Source organism: Empidonax traillii, unplaced genomic scaffold (assembly GCF_003031625.1).
Source record: "Empidonax traillii isolate 1590-97213 ecotype Southwest subspecies unplaced genomic scaffold, ASM303162v1 scaffold167:size2001844, whole genome shotgun sequence".
NCBI lineage: Eukaryota > Metazoa > Chordata > Aves > Passeriformes > Tyrannidae > Empidonax > Empidonax traillii.
Genome location: NW_020955360.1, coordinates 114,321 through 134,866, shown reverse-complemented (window position 1 = coordinate 134,866; position 20,546 = coordinate 114,321). Strand labels below are relative to the sequence as shown.

General features: G+C 42.1%; 1 protein-coding gene across 3 annotated transcripts in view; it reads left to right on the top strand.

The window, feature by feature from the left end:
* LNX1 (ligand of numb-protein X 1) overlaps positions 1–19,670 on the top strand; it is a 71,228-nt gene extending 51,558 nt beyond the window's left edge. For all 3 annotated transcript variants that reach the window (XM_027885506.1, XM_027885507.1, XM_027885508.1), the window contains 5 exons: positions 3,198–3,335; positions 8,780–8,957; positions 10,814–11,045; positions 17,763–17,921; positions 18,972–19,670. In XM_027885506.1, coding sequence (XP_027741307.1) covers positions 3,198–3,335; positions 8,780–8,957; positions 10,814–11,045; positions 17,763–17,921; positions 18,972–19,107 — 843 coding nt within the window. In that variant the 3' untranslated portion in view covers positions 19,108–19,670. The remainder of the gene's footprint in view (positions 1–3,197; positions 3,336–8,779; positions 8,958–10,813; positions 11,046–17,762; positions 17,922–18,971) is intronic.
* Positions 19,671–20,546: the final 876 nt, after the last annotated feature.

Sequence of the window (20,546 nt, the reverse complement as noted above, 5' to 3'; positions counted from 1 at the left end):
CTTCTGATTTGTGGTGGTGAAAGCTACAAATACACCATTGGTTTCTTTAAAAACAGAACTAACATTCATTAAAAGGTGGTGGCTTACTGGACTAAGAACAACTGGAAGAACATCAAGATTTCTGTGGAATCTGATAGTTTTGGCTTTTAAATAATGAATAATTGAGACAGGTCTTATTCATCAGGCCTATAGCAATTATACATTAGCATACTTGAAGCAGTTTTTAATCAGTAGATTAGATGCCTGGCTGGTTATAAGCTCAGTCACAAGAACTGAAATGAAGAAAACGTGTAAGTGCTGATTAGGAACATGCACACATCATAAGACTTGGGAGTTTGCTGCTTCCCGTTTGTCACATCATCTTCAGTCATGGCCTTGTGTCAGAAGAGGCACTTCTCATCTAAATAACATGACATTCCACATCTGTTTTCCATGAGAGTGACAAGAAAAGGAACGAGGTAACAGGTCAGTGGGTGCTCGTGTGAGCACATCAAGCCGAGCTGCATGGGCTGAGCCAAACTTTACTGACCCCAGATGTTCACCCTCAGCTCTCCCTCTTTCCCTCACCACAATTCGGAGCAGCTGTGGTGGACTCATGAGCCCCTCTTCATCGCAACAACTGCTTCTGACAAGCAGGTTGTGATGTGGGGTGTATCCACGTTCCATCGTCCCTGTGAGAGATGGGGCAACTTCTGCTGAGAGCAGCACTGCTTCCTCTTTTCAAGATGCACTTGCCTACTAGATGCTCAGAGGTTGCCACCATGTCTCTGCCTTCCTGCTTGATTTGCTGTGGCTGTAATACAGATTTTAATTACAGTAGATTGCTTCAGCTATTACTTGCACTCAGTCTCAAAGCTAACCTAATTTTTTTTATTCTTGCTTCAGCATAAAATACAGAAAAAGAATTGTATAAAAAGCAAGGGATAAGAGAGAGAGAGGGATCTGAATGAGTCAGTAATGAATATTCTGATTGGTAGAAACATTAATGTCTTTTTATTTGTATGTAAATACAAAAGCTGGTCTTGTTGTTTGGATAACTTCTTAAAACACTCTGGACTTCTGAGAAAGTACTCAACTTGACTGACCTGGAGGCAAAAGTGATATTGCAATAGCGACTCTTGTTGAACTTCTGCTAGTTGTTCTATGGTAATTAATCACATTTACAACCTTTCTCTAAATAACCAACTTTGAGGCTTACCATGTGGCAGCAGATGACTTTTAAAAGGAAATTGCATTAAGGTGAAGTTGTTCATCTTAGAGAAAACTGGGTTTTCATGGGGCCACATGTCCTTGGGAGGTTTATTCTTGTATTGTTTGGTTCCATCTCAATCATATTACAAACTAGGGACCAGGATGATTTCCTTTCTGACAAGATACAGCATTCTGCTTTTGGGTACCAGTTGAGTCCAGAGTCCTCAAATTAATATTCCATAAAAACAGCTCTGGTAAAAACATCCAGAAAGTTATTTTGAAATACATGTGTATGCACTAAATGATATATTATGAAGCTGTGGAGATTTGAGTTTCTGGTGAAAAAAATAGTATTCCCCAAGATAGTGGGAAAGCAACAAAGTGCACATTTTTTTACTTTATTGGAATTAGCACTGAATTTAGCACTGGAATTAGTCTGAACGTGTATATTTCGGGCCTGAAGTTGGAGATTTAGGAGAAGTAGATTGCTTTTTCTTAACTAAAATGACATTTTTCAAAAGCTTTTTTTAACCCTCAGCTACTGCTATTGAATTCAGCTCCAGAAAAGACAAACCAAGCTACAAAACCCAAAATCCCAGAGGCTTCCTCTGGCTTCTGTTAGTTGTCTGTGGAAGATTTGATTTCAACAGCGCAACTGAATCTGGGTTTGGTTTCCAGCTGCTTGCTCAATGCCAGCTCTCCTTGGAGCTTCTCCCCGGAGAGCAGGCCATGTCACTGTGCCAGTGAGCAAGCCAGGAGGTCTGATGCCTCCAGGGATATGGTACCAACAAGCATTGCAACTGCAGCCCCAGGGGGATCAGACCTCCAGATGTGCTTGTGTGGGGGCTCCACACTCCATACTGAGCAATCCCTCGGGTATAACCTGAGAGCAAGCATGCAGGAGTCTGTCTGGAAACTGGTCCTTAATAGCCCCTCGTGCCTGGCACAACACCAAGGTCTTTAGCCTGGAGAGGAGATTAGAGGATTAATTTTTTACATCCTCTGAGTATGCTTCTATAGCATTGAGGTTATTTCTGCACTGCACTTCATTTTAGTTCAGTGTGTTGGTTTGCCCCTAAGGCAGACTTCTATGATTTACCCAGCTAAACCCCACTCTTCTCAGCTCTATCTTTGTATCACTGCTGTTTTGAACAGATTCATGTGAGTCTTACTGAGGAGTGAATAAAGCCATTTGCTTCTAGGGATACAGTGCTGATTGAATAAGAGAAAAAAAATGCCACCTGTACACAGCATTAACACTAATATCAGGCACACACAGAGCACCCTAAAAATAACGCACAAGCATAACTCAGTAGAAGCACTGCAGCATTGTGCAAAAAGGCCTAAAAGCACTTTGAGCTTGGGTTAATTGTTTTTGAAGTGATTCTTCCAAAAATAAACTTCATTACTCTCTCTGCTTCCTTGTGCCCTGCCTCTTTCTCTGTGCTCTAGTGCAGTACGATTTTATTTCTCAAAATGGTTGCACATTATTTCTTTAATCTTTCTTACATTTGTCATACTCATTGCATGCAGGTGAACTTAGTTACATTGTTTAGTCCTCACTTTCACCAGCCAAGGCTTAAGCATGTACATCATTTCAGGGTTAATTGCACCTTTCCCAGCTTTCCCATCTGTCAGCCAGCAGCAGCTCTCGTTGTCTGTCTGTCTGTCTCTACTGTTGCAGGCACATGCTGCTTTGCAGTGCTGTACACAGGTGTATGTGAGAGCTGTGGTGCACTGTGGTGGATCACTGACTCCAGCCAAATTTGGGGCAGATAGGAAGGATTTTTTTGAGTTAACACCAGATTTTCAAGAGAAGTGCCTGGCAGTAAACTTTTAAGAACTTTATTGACCTGAACTGTTGCTACTGCTTTATGTCATTACAACATTAGTGGGAAATCCAAACCATGCTTTGATGGTACCCATATTTCATGAACTCTGTGGGGCTGAGGTGCAGGGCTTTATTGACTAGGGCAGTGCGACTCACACTGTACCTCCTCCCACAGGCCAGCGAGAAGCAGGTTCACTTCATCGTGTCGCGGCAGACCCGGCAGCAGACCCCCGACATCTTGCAGGAGACGGGCTGGAGTTACAGTGGCAGTGGCCCCCAGCCCTGTCCCTCCGAGAGAAACAACCCCAGCAAGGTAAGGGCACGGGCATTCGTGTGGCTTCTCTGCCATTCATGGGACAGGGGAATGGGAGGGCAGCTTGTGTTTTCACGTCTCGGGGTGTTATCCCTGGTTTCTATCACCAGAAAAACATCTTACTTTGCAATTGAAACATAAAAGCTCATTATTTATCCACTGGTTCTGCTCTGGCTCTGCCTGAGGTGGAGAGGGAAGGAGAAGGCAGGGGCAGTGGTGGGGCAGGTGTGCACATAGCATCCTGGCAACAGGCATGGACCTGGCCGACAATGTGAGCCAGCACAGGGCAATGCACTCCAACAAACATAAGAGGTTTATCTAAAGTTTCTTCATCTGAAACAAAGTCTTCAGACAAAAACTTTTCATGTGCTGGCCCGAAAGATTCACATAAGCTGTTTGAAAATTATGGTAATAACTAATCTATTGCTCGTTTATTAAGATACCTTTGCCTTGACTTAGCTGATGGTTTGGTGGCAGATAGCAGCTGTGGTCTCCCTGGCTGCTGCAAGCATGCTGACTTTCTGTGGAGCTTTGGACCCAAAGTGTTGGTTCTGCTTTGGCAGCAGCTGGAACTTGCACGGTATGAGGGCTCTGAGGGCTGGCAGTGCACAGCATGTCTGGACCCAACCCAGGGACACATCACAGAGCAGCCATCTCGCCCAGATATGGCTCTGGTTACCAAACTGTCCCTCCAGCTGCTCCTGTGTACCTGGTTACATGTGCTTAGTGCATTTAGGCTCACGATATGCCCTCTGCATAAGGCTGATGGTTAAACGTATGAGGTTTTAAAGTCGAAACCAGGGTAGCTAGAGCTTTTAAAATATGTTTTATGAGTTTACTCAGTGTTATTCTTTGCACTTTAGACAGAACAAAGCATGTCCTTGCAGGAACTGAATTTGTTTATTTCACTGAATTTAAAGTCACACGCCTGGCTAATTTGCATTAATTGCTCTGTGTGTCACCACCTACGTAAACCCATGGAAGCCTGACCCTGGCCACCCGTGCCAGGGGTGCATCAAGGAAGTAGACAGGCAGGGCTTAAATTCATTCTGCCTGAAGGGCAGCCAATTCTGTCCTTAGAGGGACCTTTGGACCAGATTCTGGGTGCACAGCTGTTACCAAGGAGCCAAATCTAACTCTGGATTTACAACTCTTGAAAGACACCCATTTTTGCAGGTTTTTAAAAATTACATTATTCAGTGTTTTTATGTGTTAAAAATGCTAATGTATATTTATTTTTAGCTTTCATTTTCCGTGAAGTCCCAGTCACAGCCCTTGTTGGGTAGGACTGGATCAGCAGGAGTTAAACCAGAAAGCAGAGTCAATGCTCAGTAGCTACTAGTGGGTAGCAAGAAATGCCCAACTAATCATGCATCTGCAAGGCATTATTTCCTAATGAAGTAATGATGTCCTTAGGGAGATATGTGTAGGAAAGCAATTAGCTTGTGTTGCTACTGTATGATTTCTATGGAAGCTCCAAGCACCTGTTAGTTCTACCATATTGATCCAATTAATTGATGCCACATGGGATTATTTGGGAAGATGATTTGTCTTCCATAAATGGCCTCAGATTCTCATTTTCTCATTTTCTCATCCTCTACTGAGAGGTGTTAGATGGGAGCCGTTAGTAAATCTAACATTATTTTGGGTAGCTGTGAGATTGAAGGCATGATGTTGACTTTGCAACAGTCCTTTGAAGACTAATGAGTCATCTTTTGTTAGATGGGCCGTGGCTTTTAGGGAGATTTCAGTTTGCCACAGGAGAGGAGTACTACATAAGCATGTGAGTGGGTGTGCTGCTGTGGGCTTCTGTTCAGTGCCACCATTTGGGCACTTTCCAGGGAAGATCACTGCCAAAAAAGAAAAGTCTGAGCTGTTTCTATCTCCCTTTAGCTTTGTGTGTGTGCAGTGGAGGGCTTATATCAGAGAAAATGTTCTGGCAGTAGATCAGGAGAGCAGTACACCCGGTAGACACAATGAGCTTCAAGCACTGTGGACTTTTGGTCTGATACAAACATTACTGGAGTGTTAGTTGCCCTTTTATAGGGCATGAATGTGTCAATTTGAATTTCTCATTATTTTTTGCTGAAGGTTTAACTGAACATCCTTTGTAATTCATGATCTTTAAACCGTAGGCTTTGGCAGACTTAAAATGTTATTTGTTTTAAATAGACATTAGCAAGAGTTATGCTTCCAAGCCAAGGGCCTGTACAGTGTCCTAATGCAGCACATGTTCTTGCCCAAAACCAAGGTAATGCTTGTTGGCTGGACTTCATTATCAGGGGAGTTTCCTGAGTGTGGTTTCATGAGTGTGGTTTGATGACTCTGCTACCTGCTGCCACCAGTGGGATTGCTTTATTAGGTGTGATTAATAGAGAGATTGCTAGCTGCCTTGAATTCTGGTTAATTTTAAGGTGTATTTTGTCCCCTGAGCTTACTGTAGGAGGTGATATTAGCAGGTCAGGAATGCTCTCTTTGAGGGAAACTGCTCTTGCTGTAGAGCATGTACGTACACATGGGCTGAAGTCGGCTCTCTATCCTTGGCTGTATTCAGCACCACGAATAAATTCTAGCTTTTAGCAGCCACCTGGCTCGTACAACAGCTCAGGAACTTCTTTTAGCCAAGATGTTGGTCTCCTGACAGCCTACCTCCATCTGTAAGCCATGAGGAGGCTGTTCTCCTTCAGGCCGGTGGCAACCAGCCATGCAAGCCACAAGGTGCTGTGTAAGAGGAGGACACTGTGACCATGTCCTTCTCTGGTGGTAGTGATGCTGGGTGTATGGTATGCCAAGAGATTGGTCCTGCACAGGGCTTCAGGGATCTGTTTTCCTGTGTACAGAGATAGGGGAAGTACAGCCCAAACTTCTTCTGGCTGCTGCCTGGATTCAGAAAAGAGGAGATGTCAGAAACACTTCCTTGTGCAGCTGAGGTTGCAAAGCCAGGCTGCAATGCATAAACAGGCCAGATTCAATTCCTTTGAAGTCACTGGGAGCTTTGCCATTAATTAAATAGCACTTGTTTTTAATTCAAACTGTTTTCTTACTCTTTTCTAACAAATTGTCTAGTACTTAATGCAAAGAAAATGTTGCTCAAGTAGGCAATGTTTCCTGACCATATGAGCAGGTTAACTTTCAGGTGAAGTACATTTTCCAAACAGACACAGCTATGTCTTTTGCCTGCAAGACATGTGTCATACCTTTGATGTTGTGATAATCTGCTGTAAATATTTATTTTCCAGTAAATATATGGAAAAGGGAAAAAAAATAAAAAGAGGAGGAGATGAACTGTTATGTTTTCCTTCTCCTGACCTCCAGGGTCACTTCAAAATGACAGAGAAGGACAATTGTTTAGAAGAGAATGAATTGAAATGCAGTCACTGATAAACACTACCTTTTAACTGGTTCACTCACTATCAGTTGTACCCCTAAGCAAGCTCTACGTGTGTTTACTAAAAAAGGCTTTATGTTCCTTTCATCACTGCCTTTGTCTCAGTCAAGTCACCCCAATTCCTTTCTATCTGCAACAATGTAAAAAACTGTATGTGGAAGAATAGCTTCAAAAGAAAACCGGTCCTTCGTGGTTGAACACACAAGTACTTGTACCTTTATAATTCTTCACTGAAATGTAACAGGGCAATTTGTTCCCAAGCACTGCTTTGAAATTTGTTTCTCTGCTGATTCCTCAAAAAATAGTGATAAACTAGACAATGCTCTAATGGTTTTGTTGTCTGAGACTTGATGGATAAGTAACAGAACTGCCCTGTCACTTGGAGCCCCAAGTAGAATTCCAATTTCACCTTAAAGACAAAGGGGAAAGGTTAAAATTATGTGGATCAGAACATTTATATACTGAAGGTTTTAAAATCTTCAGAAATTTTTAGGTTCATTTGCAAGCCATAAGCCCAATTATTCAGTGACTGTGTTCTGCATGGGCCAGGTCTGATGTGTCTGAAAAAACTGTGTTTGGTTTTTGTCCTGGTGACTGAAAAAATTCCTCTTTCCCCTGAACTCTTCACCTTTTTTTGTTCCTGGAGTTCTGTGGCAGCCACTGTTCATCTGCTCAAGCATCTAGAGATCCGTTGCTAAGCTCCTGAAAGGTCCTGTGTTTTGTTGTCAGTGTTGCATCACAGAAATCTTGATGTGGAGTTAGTTCCACCAAACATACCTTTAAAAAACCCACAAGTCCAAGACACAGCCTGCCCTAGTCCCATAAAGAATCCTTGCTGTAATCTTCCTTTGTCCATCACTGTTACTTAGGAAGGCATTGTGGACTCATCTGCTCCACTTTCTGTGCTGCTGGCCCAGGAAACAAGGGGAAGTGTCTTTGTGAGATGTCAGATTTTCAAGAAGAGATTAATGTGGCTTTGAGTTTATTTTTGCATATTATGAATGTGAGGTCACAGTTGTGAATGAGAAGGTGTTTTTTAATATACATTTGAAACGTCTTTAGAAGCAGGCTATTATATCTACGTATGAGCCTGGAATGGATGATGCTGTTCCTGCCAGAGAGGCTGGGATTGTCGGGAATAGATGCCAGGAGTACTGCTTATGAAATACGTAAGGAAAGCAAAGCAGTTAACACTTAAATCCAGATTTTATTTGTCTTTTGAACTCTTCTGTAAGAACTGAATGCACTGTAAACATGACATTCAGTTCACAGGTTTTGTTGGAACTTGCTTTGGTTCTCCATCCTCCAGCATCCTGTGGATCTGTTTCACCCTCACTCATACACTAGTTATTGCATGACCAGCAATTTTTCCTGATCATGGGGAGAAATATGGGGATGACTGTCCTCAGGCAGTAGAGGTTGCCATCCCAAAGTGACCTTTTAAGAACAAGCACTGGGAAGAGCACCTGGAAGCTGCTGGCTCTTCGCTGTAGATGCAGAAACACTTATTCCTCAAGTGTATTTCCACCCATGTCTTACACAGAAACACAGATATATGGAAGAGAAAATGAATATCTATCTTCTAATTTGTCCCCAGTAATTTTATTCCTTAAACCCAAGAGGATTACTTCTCACTAAGTATATAGATGATGCACAGACTGAAAGGAGTAAGATAAGAAGCATGACCTGATTGTCAAAGATATTAGGACCACCAGTGATATTAATATAAAGAACCTTTTTTTTTTCTTTTTAAATCAGGTTCCTTATTTACATTTTGAAGATCTGCTTGTATTATCCTTAGCACTGAAGCAATTCTGATTTTGGTGGGAGTAGTGCCTGATTTTAACTATTAAAACACAGTTATCTAGTGGTAGATCTGACTCCACAGATGCCTAAGCCCCACAGAGAATGCTGCCTGCCATCAGGAAGTGTGGCAGGCATCTGGGAAGTGCTTTGGTATTCTCTTGATGAATATTTGTTTCAATAGAAAATGCCTAAGCTGTCAGGGAGGTCACCATGCCCACTATGTTTGTTCTTGTTGTTTTCTCCATCACAGAGCACCTTTCACACTGTCACCTGTCATGAGAAGGTGGTGGCTGTCCGGAAAGATCACACAGAATCGCTGGGAATGACTGTAGCAGGCGGAGCATCTAACCGGGAGTGGGATTTGCCTATCTATGTGATAAGTGTGGAACCTGGAGGAGTTATCAGCAGAGACAGCAGGATAAAAACAGGTAAAATGAGGGGATTTTGAAAGTCTGCTTTAAATCAAGGTCTTCTTTGGAGAAACAGAGGGGTAATGAAAGAGCATCATACCCTGGCATCTTCAGCCATCTTACAGATTTTGGGATGCGTTGGGTTAGAGGATCTCAAGTCTGTTACCAGAAAAAGCATAATATGCAGCAATAACCATCTATGTGAAGTAGGATGTTGGAATATTCTGGTTGAAAAAAAAGATAAATAGTTTTTCACAGGAAAATGAACTTGCACCACCTTCTCCTAACTACTGAGATAGTCATTGTACAACCTTCACGTGTTTTTAATGTAAATGTTTGTGCTTATTTGTCACTGCATTCATGACTTTGAATGAAATATACAGGAGCATCATATATGAAGCAACATTAATGCCTTGTGGCTCAATATCACATCAGGAAACATTGATTTCATAACTCCATTGATAATAGTTTCCATCCCCCTGCATGAATAAGCCTTTAGAGCAAGATGAGGAACATTTTTTATCAGTTTTGGGTGCCTTGGTTTTGTGGGAATAGGTGGGCAGTGGAGGAATGATAAAACTCTCAGGTTACAGCTTCAAGAGGCGAGTACCTCAGTACTCTGCATCCAGCAACCACACAGTTCACTTGCCCTTCATCCCCTATGCTCAGCTTCAGTCCAGTCTCTGCCTGGAAAGCTGGAGGGAAATTCTGATTGTGAGGGAAGTGAAGGCACCCCAAAATTGGCCAGAATAGCTGCAGCCCAGCTGGGCCCCACAAACCTGGGTCTCAGTACCCAACAGTGGCACACATGGGAACCTCCCCTTTGTGTCTGCTCATCAAAACCCGTGTGAGAACATGATAACAAAAGCAAACCAGCAGGTTTCCCCATTCCTCCTGCTGAGAAATTACTACCTCTCAGTGAGATACACTTTCCAAAAAAATATTTATCATGAGGTAGCATGGAAAATTTAGCCTAGTTAATTTGATAAAATTCGAAACAAATGAATATGTGATGTTATAACAGTGCAACAAGCCTCCATGGCTTAGAGCAGCTCTTAGGCAGTTGCCCTTCTCATTGGGGCAGACCACAAGAAGAGGTTAATGTTCACATTGCACTGCCTGGACTGCTGGGGATTACATCCCTGCCAGGCCAAGCACAGAGGGCACCCAAGGAGGCCCTGGTGTGAGAGACCGGTGCCAAGGGTAGCAGAGCACTTGGCACTGTGGCTGCTTGCATGATATTAACGATGTCTTTACTGATCTCCCTGTAGTGATTGAGGTCATCTTTGCATTTTTCTCTGAAGCTGCTGTGCCTACATTATAAATAAGGTACACAGAAAGAGGTTTTGGCTTCAAACAGGCATTAATATGAAAATAATAGGACGTTATTCCCGCAAAGCAAACTTCACAAAGAGCCAGCTGGAGTGGCAGTCTTCAGCTTAGGGAGAGCTGGGAGAAAAATATCTTTGAGCTGTCAGGTTTCAAGCTCAGGTTGAGTACAAAAGTTGCCAGCTGGAAGTGGACATCAGAGATGTGGACTAGCATTAGGTGCCAGTACCAAAGCTTGTTGGTACAGCAGGACCCCAGCTGTTCATTTGGCTCTGGATGCAGGATATGACGTGGCAAGAAACCAGGACAAAATCCTCTGTCCAGCCTGGCAATAGTCCTGTGTACGGCGACCTAGACCCTTCCCTCATGCCTGTGACATGTTTACTAGCATATGCTTCACATCCACATTAAACCATAGGATTAACAAACAGCCTCATCAGGCAGCAAGTTCTTGGCCATGGTTTTGACTCATTTGTTTGTGGGGGTAGGAGGGAGATCCTAGAAACAGTTGCAGAGGTTTTTATCATCTGTTTTATTGGTCTCAGGTGACATCCTCCTGAACGTGAATGGGATTGACCTGACAGGAGTCAGCCGGAGTGAGGCCGTCGCCCTGCTGAAAAACACCAACTCATCAGTGGTGCTCAAAGCCCTGGAGATGAGAGCATGCGAAGCCCAGGAGGAGCGGGATCACCTGCCACCCCCTGAGGCGGTGCAGGCGACCTCTGAGAGCAGCAGCGAGTGGTCACCATCCTGGGTTATGTGGCTGGGGCTGCCACGGTAAGTCCACAGATTGTATTTTCTTGTTGAAGGGGAGTGGGAGGAAAGATTTGTATTTTCTGGCAATTCTTTCTTTTTATTTGATTCATTGCACTGACATCTTAATTAAATCCAGGCTCTGTCGCAGACTTGACTCTAAATACCTTTTGTAAATGGGTATGTGTACGTGGCAAAATAGACACACAGTTGCCCTTGCAGGGGAGGATAAGATCCTGAACTGTTTGTCTTGAAAACATATCTGGCACTTAGGGAGTGAAAGACAAACCTTGCAGAGATACAGGACCTTGTTGGGGTCCAGGCTCGACCACCCTGCAGAAGGCACAGCTACCCCTCCTGCAGCTCTCAAGCTTCACAGCCCCTTAGCCAAATCCAGCTGAATTGTTTGACTTTACCCAGATGTTGTAAAGTGCGTGAAGTTGGCCAGTATCTCCAAATCACCTCTTTTAACCCCACCCCCGGCTGAAAGAAGTACATTTGTCATACACAGGAAGCAGCTGTGTTGTCGTTTCAGTTAGGATAATAAAAGCCACATCGCATGTCTTGTTCTCTCAGACACACTTGGTTGGTGTGCAGAGTGTAATACCTACAGCTTCCTAGACATTTTGTAAAGTATAAAACGAGGACATGTGAATCTGTGAATATGCAAAGGTAGCATCACAGAGCTGAAACTGGTATTCAATTTTAAGGAATGCAGGGTTTTGCTTACAAGTTTCTTGTGTCTGTGCTCCTAACCCTGGCAGCAGTTCTCTTTCTCTTTTGTGGGAGGGCATGAAAAGATGGTTTGCAGAACAGGTGGGCTTTTGCTCTAGGCACAGTTTCAGGATTCGTCTTCATTTCCCACTCTTGCGAAACAGGTTAGATGCTTTCCCTCCTTCTAGCTGAGCCATTTTGAGCTCACTCACCTTGCAGCAAGGTGTGATGTGAGGGACAGATGTTTTTCAGGGCTCGGTCTGAGGCTAATAGTGGTATAACATGTGCTGAAGCACTGCAAGAGCAGAAGGCAGGCTGTGTGTTTGTCATCTATAGGCAAAAGGTTCCTCCTCCTGTGGAAAGAACTGTGTACTTATTCCTGTGAAACAAAAGCAGTAAAAAGAAAAAGGATTAAATAGATGACCCATAACTTGCTACCCTAGGCAATAGTAAACTTTCCTCACCCAGTCTCTCTGCAGACAGGAAGCCGAGGGAGGTCCTCATTCTTGCTGACTTCTCCTGCACCTCTGATCTTGACCAGCAGCATTGTGAAGGCACTTAGAGTGTGAGCAGTGGCTCCCAGTAGAGCAGACTAGAGGCCTTATAGCTGCTGTAATTTACAATGCCGTGTGTTGCTTTCTGTCACCATCCATTACTAGATGGACTGAAACATCTGCACCCTGCCTATGCCACCTTTGTTGGGCTGTGTAGGAAACCTTGGCTGCCTGGTCATCATCTCCTATCCACAGCTACCCTAAGTTCCCATGTCCTTAGCAGGGTGGTGAAGATGAAGAACAGAGCTCCGTAGTACTGCAGTCTTGCATCCAGAGTTCACATCAGTCAGTTCCACTTCGTAGTTAGGGGAAAAAAAAAAAGGTGGTTTTCCCATTTTAAAAAGAGTCTCTGAGTTCACTCTATCCTCCCTCGTCTGAAGGCTGCATTGTGTGAAGGCATTCTAAGCCTTTTGGTCTGAAGGAAAACCAGCTCCAGCGTCAGCAAGGCTGAAGACAGGAATTCATTGTAACATTATCCCCAGCTGCAAGGCCGTGCACAGAACACAGCATGGCCCTTCTCCTTCAAAGAAACATTGGTATGCTGAGCGGGTACACTGCTCTGAGCATCAGACTAGGTCCTAAAACAGGGACCAATGCTCCTTCGATGTGCCAGTAACAAAGGTGCACTGTATCCTTACTAGCAGCTGGTTGGTTGAGTAGGGGTGTGTGAGGATCAGGTTTGTGATTGATTGATCATTAGGTACTATCAGACCCTTCAGTCTTCTCCAGCATGAGTGCGCTTACCCTTTGATTGAACTGATTCTCCAGGACCCACAAAAGACATCTGGAAGTCCTTCAACCAGTTCTCTCCCTGGGACATGTGTCATGTTAACTCATTGCACTCCAGGTTAAACATTTAACCTTTCCCTATCTAGCTTTCAGTTTGCTTTTAGCAAGGGTCACACTTTACTAGATATCAAGGTACTGTCACCAGTCTCATGACATTTTCCAGGCCATCAGAGAAAATTATTCTCAGAAATAGACATCTGACAGGTCTGTCTTGGCAAAAGTACCCAATGTGCTGCTATAGGGCAAGATGGTGAAGAATCACCTCCTTTAATTAAAACCATTTATTGGAGGGACTGCTCCATATGCAAGTCTAAGAATGTTTAGTACAGCAGATGAAAAAGTAGAAATGTCAAAATGGCATTTGGGAAGATGGGCAGGAAGGGGCACACCTACATAAGACAAACAGAATAAATAGAAAAGGTGGTAAAACTGGTAGGCTAGGAAATAGGCATGCTGTGAAAAGGAGGAGACTTGATGGTGGATTATTTAAACTCTGTTGAGAAGGTAAAGATGTGGCTCTAGACAAGCCCTGGCAGTTCGGTGTGTGTATCTGTTCACAATGAGCAAGGCGGAGAGTACAGAGGCAGCTTGACCTCATAGCTTTGAGCGCAATGTTCAGGCTCAAGAAACCAAGGGGAGAGAGTCTTTCCTTCTGTGTTCCAAAACCATGAAATTCACTTGAGGGTCCCATAAAATGTGCTGGGTTGAACTAAATACTAGAGCATGTCTACAGACCTCTGCCCATTACCAATGAAGTTGAAAAAAGGTTAACATTAGTAATAGTTACATGATTACATGATTAAGAGTAGCTTACTGCAAATGCCCAATTTTATTAGGACAGAGTATTGGAACAGAACTCTCTCCTTTCCCAGGGACTGCAGACATATTACAGAGATGGGTCACAGCCAAGTGACACAAATAATGAGACTTATGGAATTATACCATTTTTCTAGATCAAGTTGGTAGCAGCAGAATCAGACAAGTTATCTGATCCCTTACTTGGAAAAGCCACCTTGCATAATTAAACATTTGTGGATCTCACCTAAATTTCAATCCTTTCCTTGTGAGATCTTAGAATTGGCTTTTGTTACTTTTGGATGGCTTAATAACGCATAAACAGCTCCTCTGTTCCTTCTGAAGTACAATCCAATATGCGGTGGTTATAAAATAGATGCACATGTGCATCTGACATCTGTCAAAACTTGGCCTGCATGCGAGCAGAGGGGCTGTGGGCTGGGCGTCGGAAGGAAAGAGTGATTCAGGACCTTAAGCATTCCCACCTGAAGACTTATTTCAGGGTAGCAAATTGAATTGTTTGTTGTTGAGGAAGACAGGTCTCCTTTATTGGTAGAAGGACATGGTGTTGGGAAGCATACAGAAAGGAAATAACAGGGAACAGCTGATGAAAAATGTTTCCCAGCTCTGTGATGCCGCTTCCACTCTTGCTTGTTTTCCTGCTCTCCTTTCTTTGCTCTCCTCACATTTCCTTCTCTCAGCTAACACTTAAAAATACTTTATAGATCATCCTGTCATAACATTTACAAACATTAGTGCTTCACAAGAGTGCTTTTCTTCATCTGCAAAGTGAGATGAGAAAGACAGGAGGTGGCCAAAGTCATTAAGCAAAATGGGTAGAACAGGAGGTAAACCATGAAATTAGGACAGAAACTCCTCCAAATTAACCTAATCCAGATTCTAAGGCTCTGTTAGAAGTAATTCTCAAATGTTACTACACTGCCACTTGTGTACTGTAACGGGACAGGGGGAGGGAGTTACACTTTTCATAGCTGTTATTGCAGAAGTCCTCCTGCAGTTGGGCTGGTTTGCATTCCCAGACCATAAGGCTACTTGCACTTCATGAAAATCAGCAGTGAATTGTACATTTAACTATTTGAACATAGGCACTTTACAATTCCTTGTGCATCAGTAACTGATGCTCAGTTGTAGTATTTTTTAGGATGGGACCCTGTGGCTAGACCCTGGAAACTGCCAAATCTGTATCTGAGGCAAGGTCACACGTAAATTATTCCTTGTTCTCATCTTTTGGAGTATTTACAGATAGGGATAGAAGACTATGAGCTGCTCTCTTCCAAGGCAGAACGTGGTTCTTTTTAGACTGGTTGCAGTTTAGTGAGTTATGGCAGTTTGACTGGGTCAAAACACACAAACCAGGGCTTTTACTACCACAGAGAAATAATCTACTCAAACACACTGTGCCTCTTCAGATGACAAGTATTTATTTTCTCTCTGTGACATTTTCTAGACCCAAAGGAACTCACTCCCTTTGGGCTGCTTTTTGCTCAGGCAGAGAAGGCATCTCTGCTTAGGCACTAAGTTCAGAGCAAGCAGTACCCACATTACACGCAGTTCAGCTTTGTGCATCCTGCCTGCCAGCATCCTTTTCACATTTCTGACAGTGCTAACAAATACTTGATGGATGGTGCACTGCCATGCTTATACTCTGTCCCAGAGGATGGAGATAATTAAAAATCAAATTAAAGGTGTAAACACCTCCTAGCCACTCCTATTTGTCGAGAATCAGTCTCTAGCTCTGGCTAGTGTCACGGGTTGGATCTGCCTGCACCAACACCCACAGCAGGACGAGAGAAAATAGGAAGAATGAGAGAACTCAAGGGTCACCGGTTACTGTTGGGGGCAAAACAGACTTGGCTTGGGGAACTTTTTTTTTTAATTACCAATTTGGGTATTGGAAACCAAAGATGACAAACTTATAAACACTTCAGAAAGCCCTTTCCTTCCCTTTTCACAAACTCAGCGTCACACCAGCACCTCTCCTCCTGATTTCCTGGTCTCCGCTGCCTTGTTGTCACAGCAGGTTATATCCTGCCCCTCCCTTTGGTGAGGCAAAAGGCAGTGCAGAGCCTTGGAGTCAGGATAGAGTAGTCGCTCTACTCTCTGCTGTTCCTTGTTTCCCATGTGTTTCATCTGCTCTGGTAGTGAGAACAATGCTAGGATACTTCAGTTAATTCAGCATACACCTTGACAGCAAATATGTATTTATCCTGTCTGGACTGATGGAGACCATGCAACTGATAACCTTACAGACTGCATGTACAGAATGCACATAAGACTTGTTTGGCTTCACTGTGTGTTCTCCTCCTGTCTTTACCTGCTTGCCTATTACTTTTCTATGACATTAGGATTTAGCTGATCACCTTTTAACTTCAGGAATGTACTCCTTAAGGCAGTGAGTGTAGCACCGGGCAGCAGAGACCCCTGGCCCCCAAATCAACACTGAGTTATAGCACTAACGGCTGAATCCTGGCATCGCTTGGTCATGACCTTGATAAGTACCATCAAACATAGAGGGTCTAAGTGATTTTGCACATTGAAGAAGCCCACAGATGGTAAAGTAATAATGCCTGGCTGCTGAGGAAAGCAGCACATGTCACCTGTTTCGTACATTAGCAGCCAGTGAATTCTTGTGCAAATATTACATACCTACCATCCTGGCAGCCAGCAAGTATTTGTAGGTCCTGGGGGACTAATCTAGTATTACTATAAAATCTTGCCATGAAAGACACTATTTGACAAACACAATTTTTAAAAAGCTAGACATATTGGTCTTTGAAGGCTATTTATCTTTCTACAGAAGTGTTAGCTGCTTCTTAGAAACCTAAAAAGTCTCTGAATAGAGCTTGCAACAGTTGCTTGCTGTAAGCCAGCCTACCTTTTCAGATAAAGAATAGCAAATGGATATTCAGGCTATTCAATCATTCCTGGATACATCGCTAATGATGAGTGGGTTAAGTACTATGGACAGAAATTTCCATCACTCACTCTGTAAAAGTGAAATTAATTTGGTTAAAAAAAAAAGAAACAGAAAAAGTACTGAAATTATTGTACTCAGAGCAACAGGCAACATATAAGAGTCCAATAACATTATTCTTGCTTTCCTGTATTCCTAGTTTCAGCTATGCTTTGACTCAGCCTAACACACAGTATCATAAAATACATTCAAAAGACGAATGGAGGGAGAAGTAGATTTCAGCTCTGTTAGTGTAACATATTGTGTTATCATTATAGTGAGGACAAATTATCTTGAGAGCAGAATCAGTTTTTCAAAGCACTGACTGACATGGGTAAGTTTCTCCCATCTTCCATGCTGTGACTTACCACATTACTTTACAAGAAAAGCTCAGGATTCCTTCTTCCACCAATACTTGTCTTTGTGTCATCTCTGTCATTTTTGTAATTTATTCCATTGGCCTTAAAATTATTTAGCTTTGATATGCACCACAGTAGTAAATAACTGACCACTCTGATGTAGTAAATCACATGCAGGCTCAAACCGGGACAATAAACAAGTAATTGTAAGTAAATGTAAGTGAAATACAGTTTTTTGGATTGCTGATTTACGAACCTTAACTCCAGTTTTAAGTGCTTTTGTCCATCATACCAACTAGATAATTTGCCTAAACTTTTACCTCATAAACTAGCTAATTTAATATTTTCACCCCAAGATTACTTAGTATTTTTACTTTCAGAACTGGTTGTAGAAAGCAGCACTATGGAAACAGAAGTGTAAGTATTTAATACAGTGGAACTATGGTGCTATTTTGCACCTTCAAAACACTCTACGGGTGCATGAAAAGGCAGATTCATCATTAATGGTTCATCTGAAGCTAACTGTAAGATATTTAATTAGACTGGTTTGTTTCAGGTATTTGTACAGCTGCAAAGAAATCGTATTACGAAGAAATACATCTGGAAGTCTTGGCTTCAGCATTGTAGGAGGTTATGAAGAACTTACTGGAAACAAACCGTTCTTTATCAAATCCATTGTTGGGGGAACACCAGCATACAATGATGGCAGAATTAGGTAATGATAACTATATAAACAAAAGTAGCATTTAAGTACGTTTTTCTTCTAGTTAATTTGTGGTGGTTTTTTTGGTTTTTTGTTGGTTTGTTTTTTTAAACATGTTTGATGAAGACAGTGGGGGAAGGGGGAAAGGACTCATTGATACAGAACTAACTCTGACAGATCTGGAAACAAGACATAAGTATCCTGAACTTTAACAGATCTGCCTTCATAGCAGAATGTTTTCAGATGTCTAGCAATCACTACTATATGAATAAGTATAAAGATAATCCAGTTTGATCTCTGGGGTGGTACAAAGCATGCCAGCACCAAGAAGCTTTCCACATACCCAGCTCTAAAAAAAACCAACCAAAAGCCTTCCCTGCAAACACCAGTACAAATTTAAGAGAAGAGATACCCAATTATGGTGCAAATTTAAATCAATTAACAAGCCTTAAAACATAGGTTTACGCAGAATATGGATCATTCCAGTACCTAAAGAGGGCCTACAAGAAAGTTGGAAAAGGACTCTTTACAACAGCATGCAGTGAGAGAACAAGGGGGAATGGCTTTAAACTGATAGTAGGTTTAGATTAGATACTAAATTATTTAATGTGAGGGTGGTGAGGCACTGAAACAGGTTGTCCAGAGAAGTTGTGGATGCCTCACTCCTGTTCAAGGACAGGCTGGCTGGGGCTTTGAGCAACCTGGTCTAGTAGAATGTGTCCCTGCTCACAGCAGGGCAGTTGGAACTAGATGATCTTTTAAGGTCCCTTCCAACTCAAGCCCTTTTATGATTCTGTGATGATAATTTCCGTCTGAAAGAGCTATATCCTGTTTTCTTTCAAGTATGTCTAATTAATTATAAATTTGTAAGAAAACCAAACAAGTGAAGTATTTTTTACCTGCTTTATTCCCTTATTCACAGTAGTCAGCCAGAGAAGGAACCACAGTACTCATTGCTACCCTTTCCTCCCAGCTTAAGGACATGCTTTGGCATTTGCAAACATTTAAGATAAGAAGTCACCTTGTTTAATTGTTCTCTTGCATTTGCATTTGTTTTTTCAGATGCGGTGACATCCTCCTTGCTGTCAACGGCAGGAACACATCAGGAATGATGCATGCCTGCTTGGCAAGGATGCTCAAAGAACTGAAAGGAAAAATTACTCTCACAATTGTGTCCTGGCCTGGCACTTTTTTATAAGACAAGTCTTTGTGGAGAGTATGACAAGTAATTTAACACAGGGGAAAAAAAAAGGAACATCAGTCTTTGCTTTTTTGGGGGGCTCAAGTATGTATTTATAAAGCAAAGGTTTGTGAAACTTCAACCTGCATGTCAAGAAAAGTCAAGTTTAGGCAAAGCAGTAAAACCTGTCAGAAAGTCACTTCAGAGTGATCTAAGCTACAGACTTAACTCTTTCCTTCCCTGTGTTCTTAAGGGGTTTTTGTTGTTTTTTTATACATATATATATATATCTATTTAATGCATTATAATGAAATTCAAGGAGCAACAGCTCCTGCTCACCCACTCTGTTTTGATTTACAAAAAGAAATCCATGAATAACTTATGGAAACATTTCTTGCAATTTTTCTAGTTGCAATAATCAGGTGAAGGGTTTTATCCAACACATTAATAGCACTTTGATTTTGTGTACCTTTTCATGGTCAGCATGAAAGGTGGTATTTTCAAGACTTTCAAGTACTGTTTGTTAGTCTGTAAAACTGTGAATTAAATTTCTAAAATAATTAAATATAATTTTAACTGTGTACTTGTTAAGACATTATTTTCATCCAAAACCAAATGACCTCATTTCCCTGGTATGTTTTGATTAATACTATTAAATCTGGGATTTTTATACAGAATTATTGCTTTCAATGAAGTACACTGCACCCTGCTAATGCCATGGAGTAAGTCTTCTAGACAGCACCCTGACTGGGCAGTACAATTTTTGCAGGACCACCATATCAATCACACTTGATACTGTTCTGACTGAAGTAAATCTGAAAGTGATGATATGTCTCTTAAAATAGTCCTTTGTCTTTCTCTGCAAATTACCCATGTTCCACAGTCTTATTTTTGACTCACAAGCCTGCAGTGGGAAGAGGATATGTTTGTTAATCTTTATCATGTTAAGGACAGCTGTTCCCCTAGAACAAAGACTAAAATGAACTTTCTCTTAAGCCACTGAAAAACAGCAGGGATGATTATCCAGCTTAATTCATCCTTATGCACCCACACAAACCAGACATAATTACCAACTGTATCATCACCACATGTAGTGTTTCATTAGACTAAGAACAATCAGCACCTCTCCCACTTTCTCTAATTTTTTTTTGTTTCACCTTAGTACAAGGTTCTTGAAGAGTATGCAGTTTCTGCCTCTCCCTGTAGTAATAGATGACCTTTCCAAATGGGAGTCCAAAAGCTATACTAAACCCACACTGTTCCAGATGTTGGCATATAATAAAATGAATGCACACTGTTTCTGAAGTCAGTAAAAGAATGACCTTCTCGTTGGCTTATGAAAATGGAAACAATTTAATACAAAGAATTTAAGCCCTACTTATATTGTAAGAGCATAAGCCTCTAGCTGTAAGATGTTTTCTCACTGTTTCTTAAGAGACAAAGTCAGTCCAAGAATC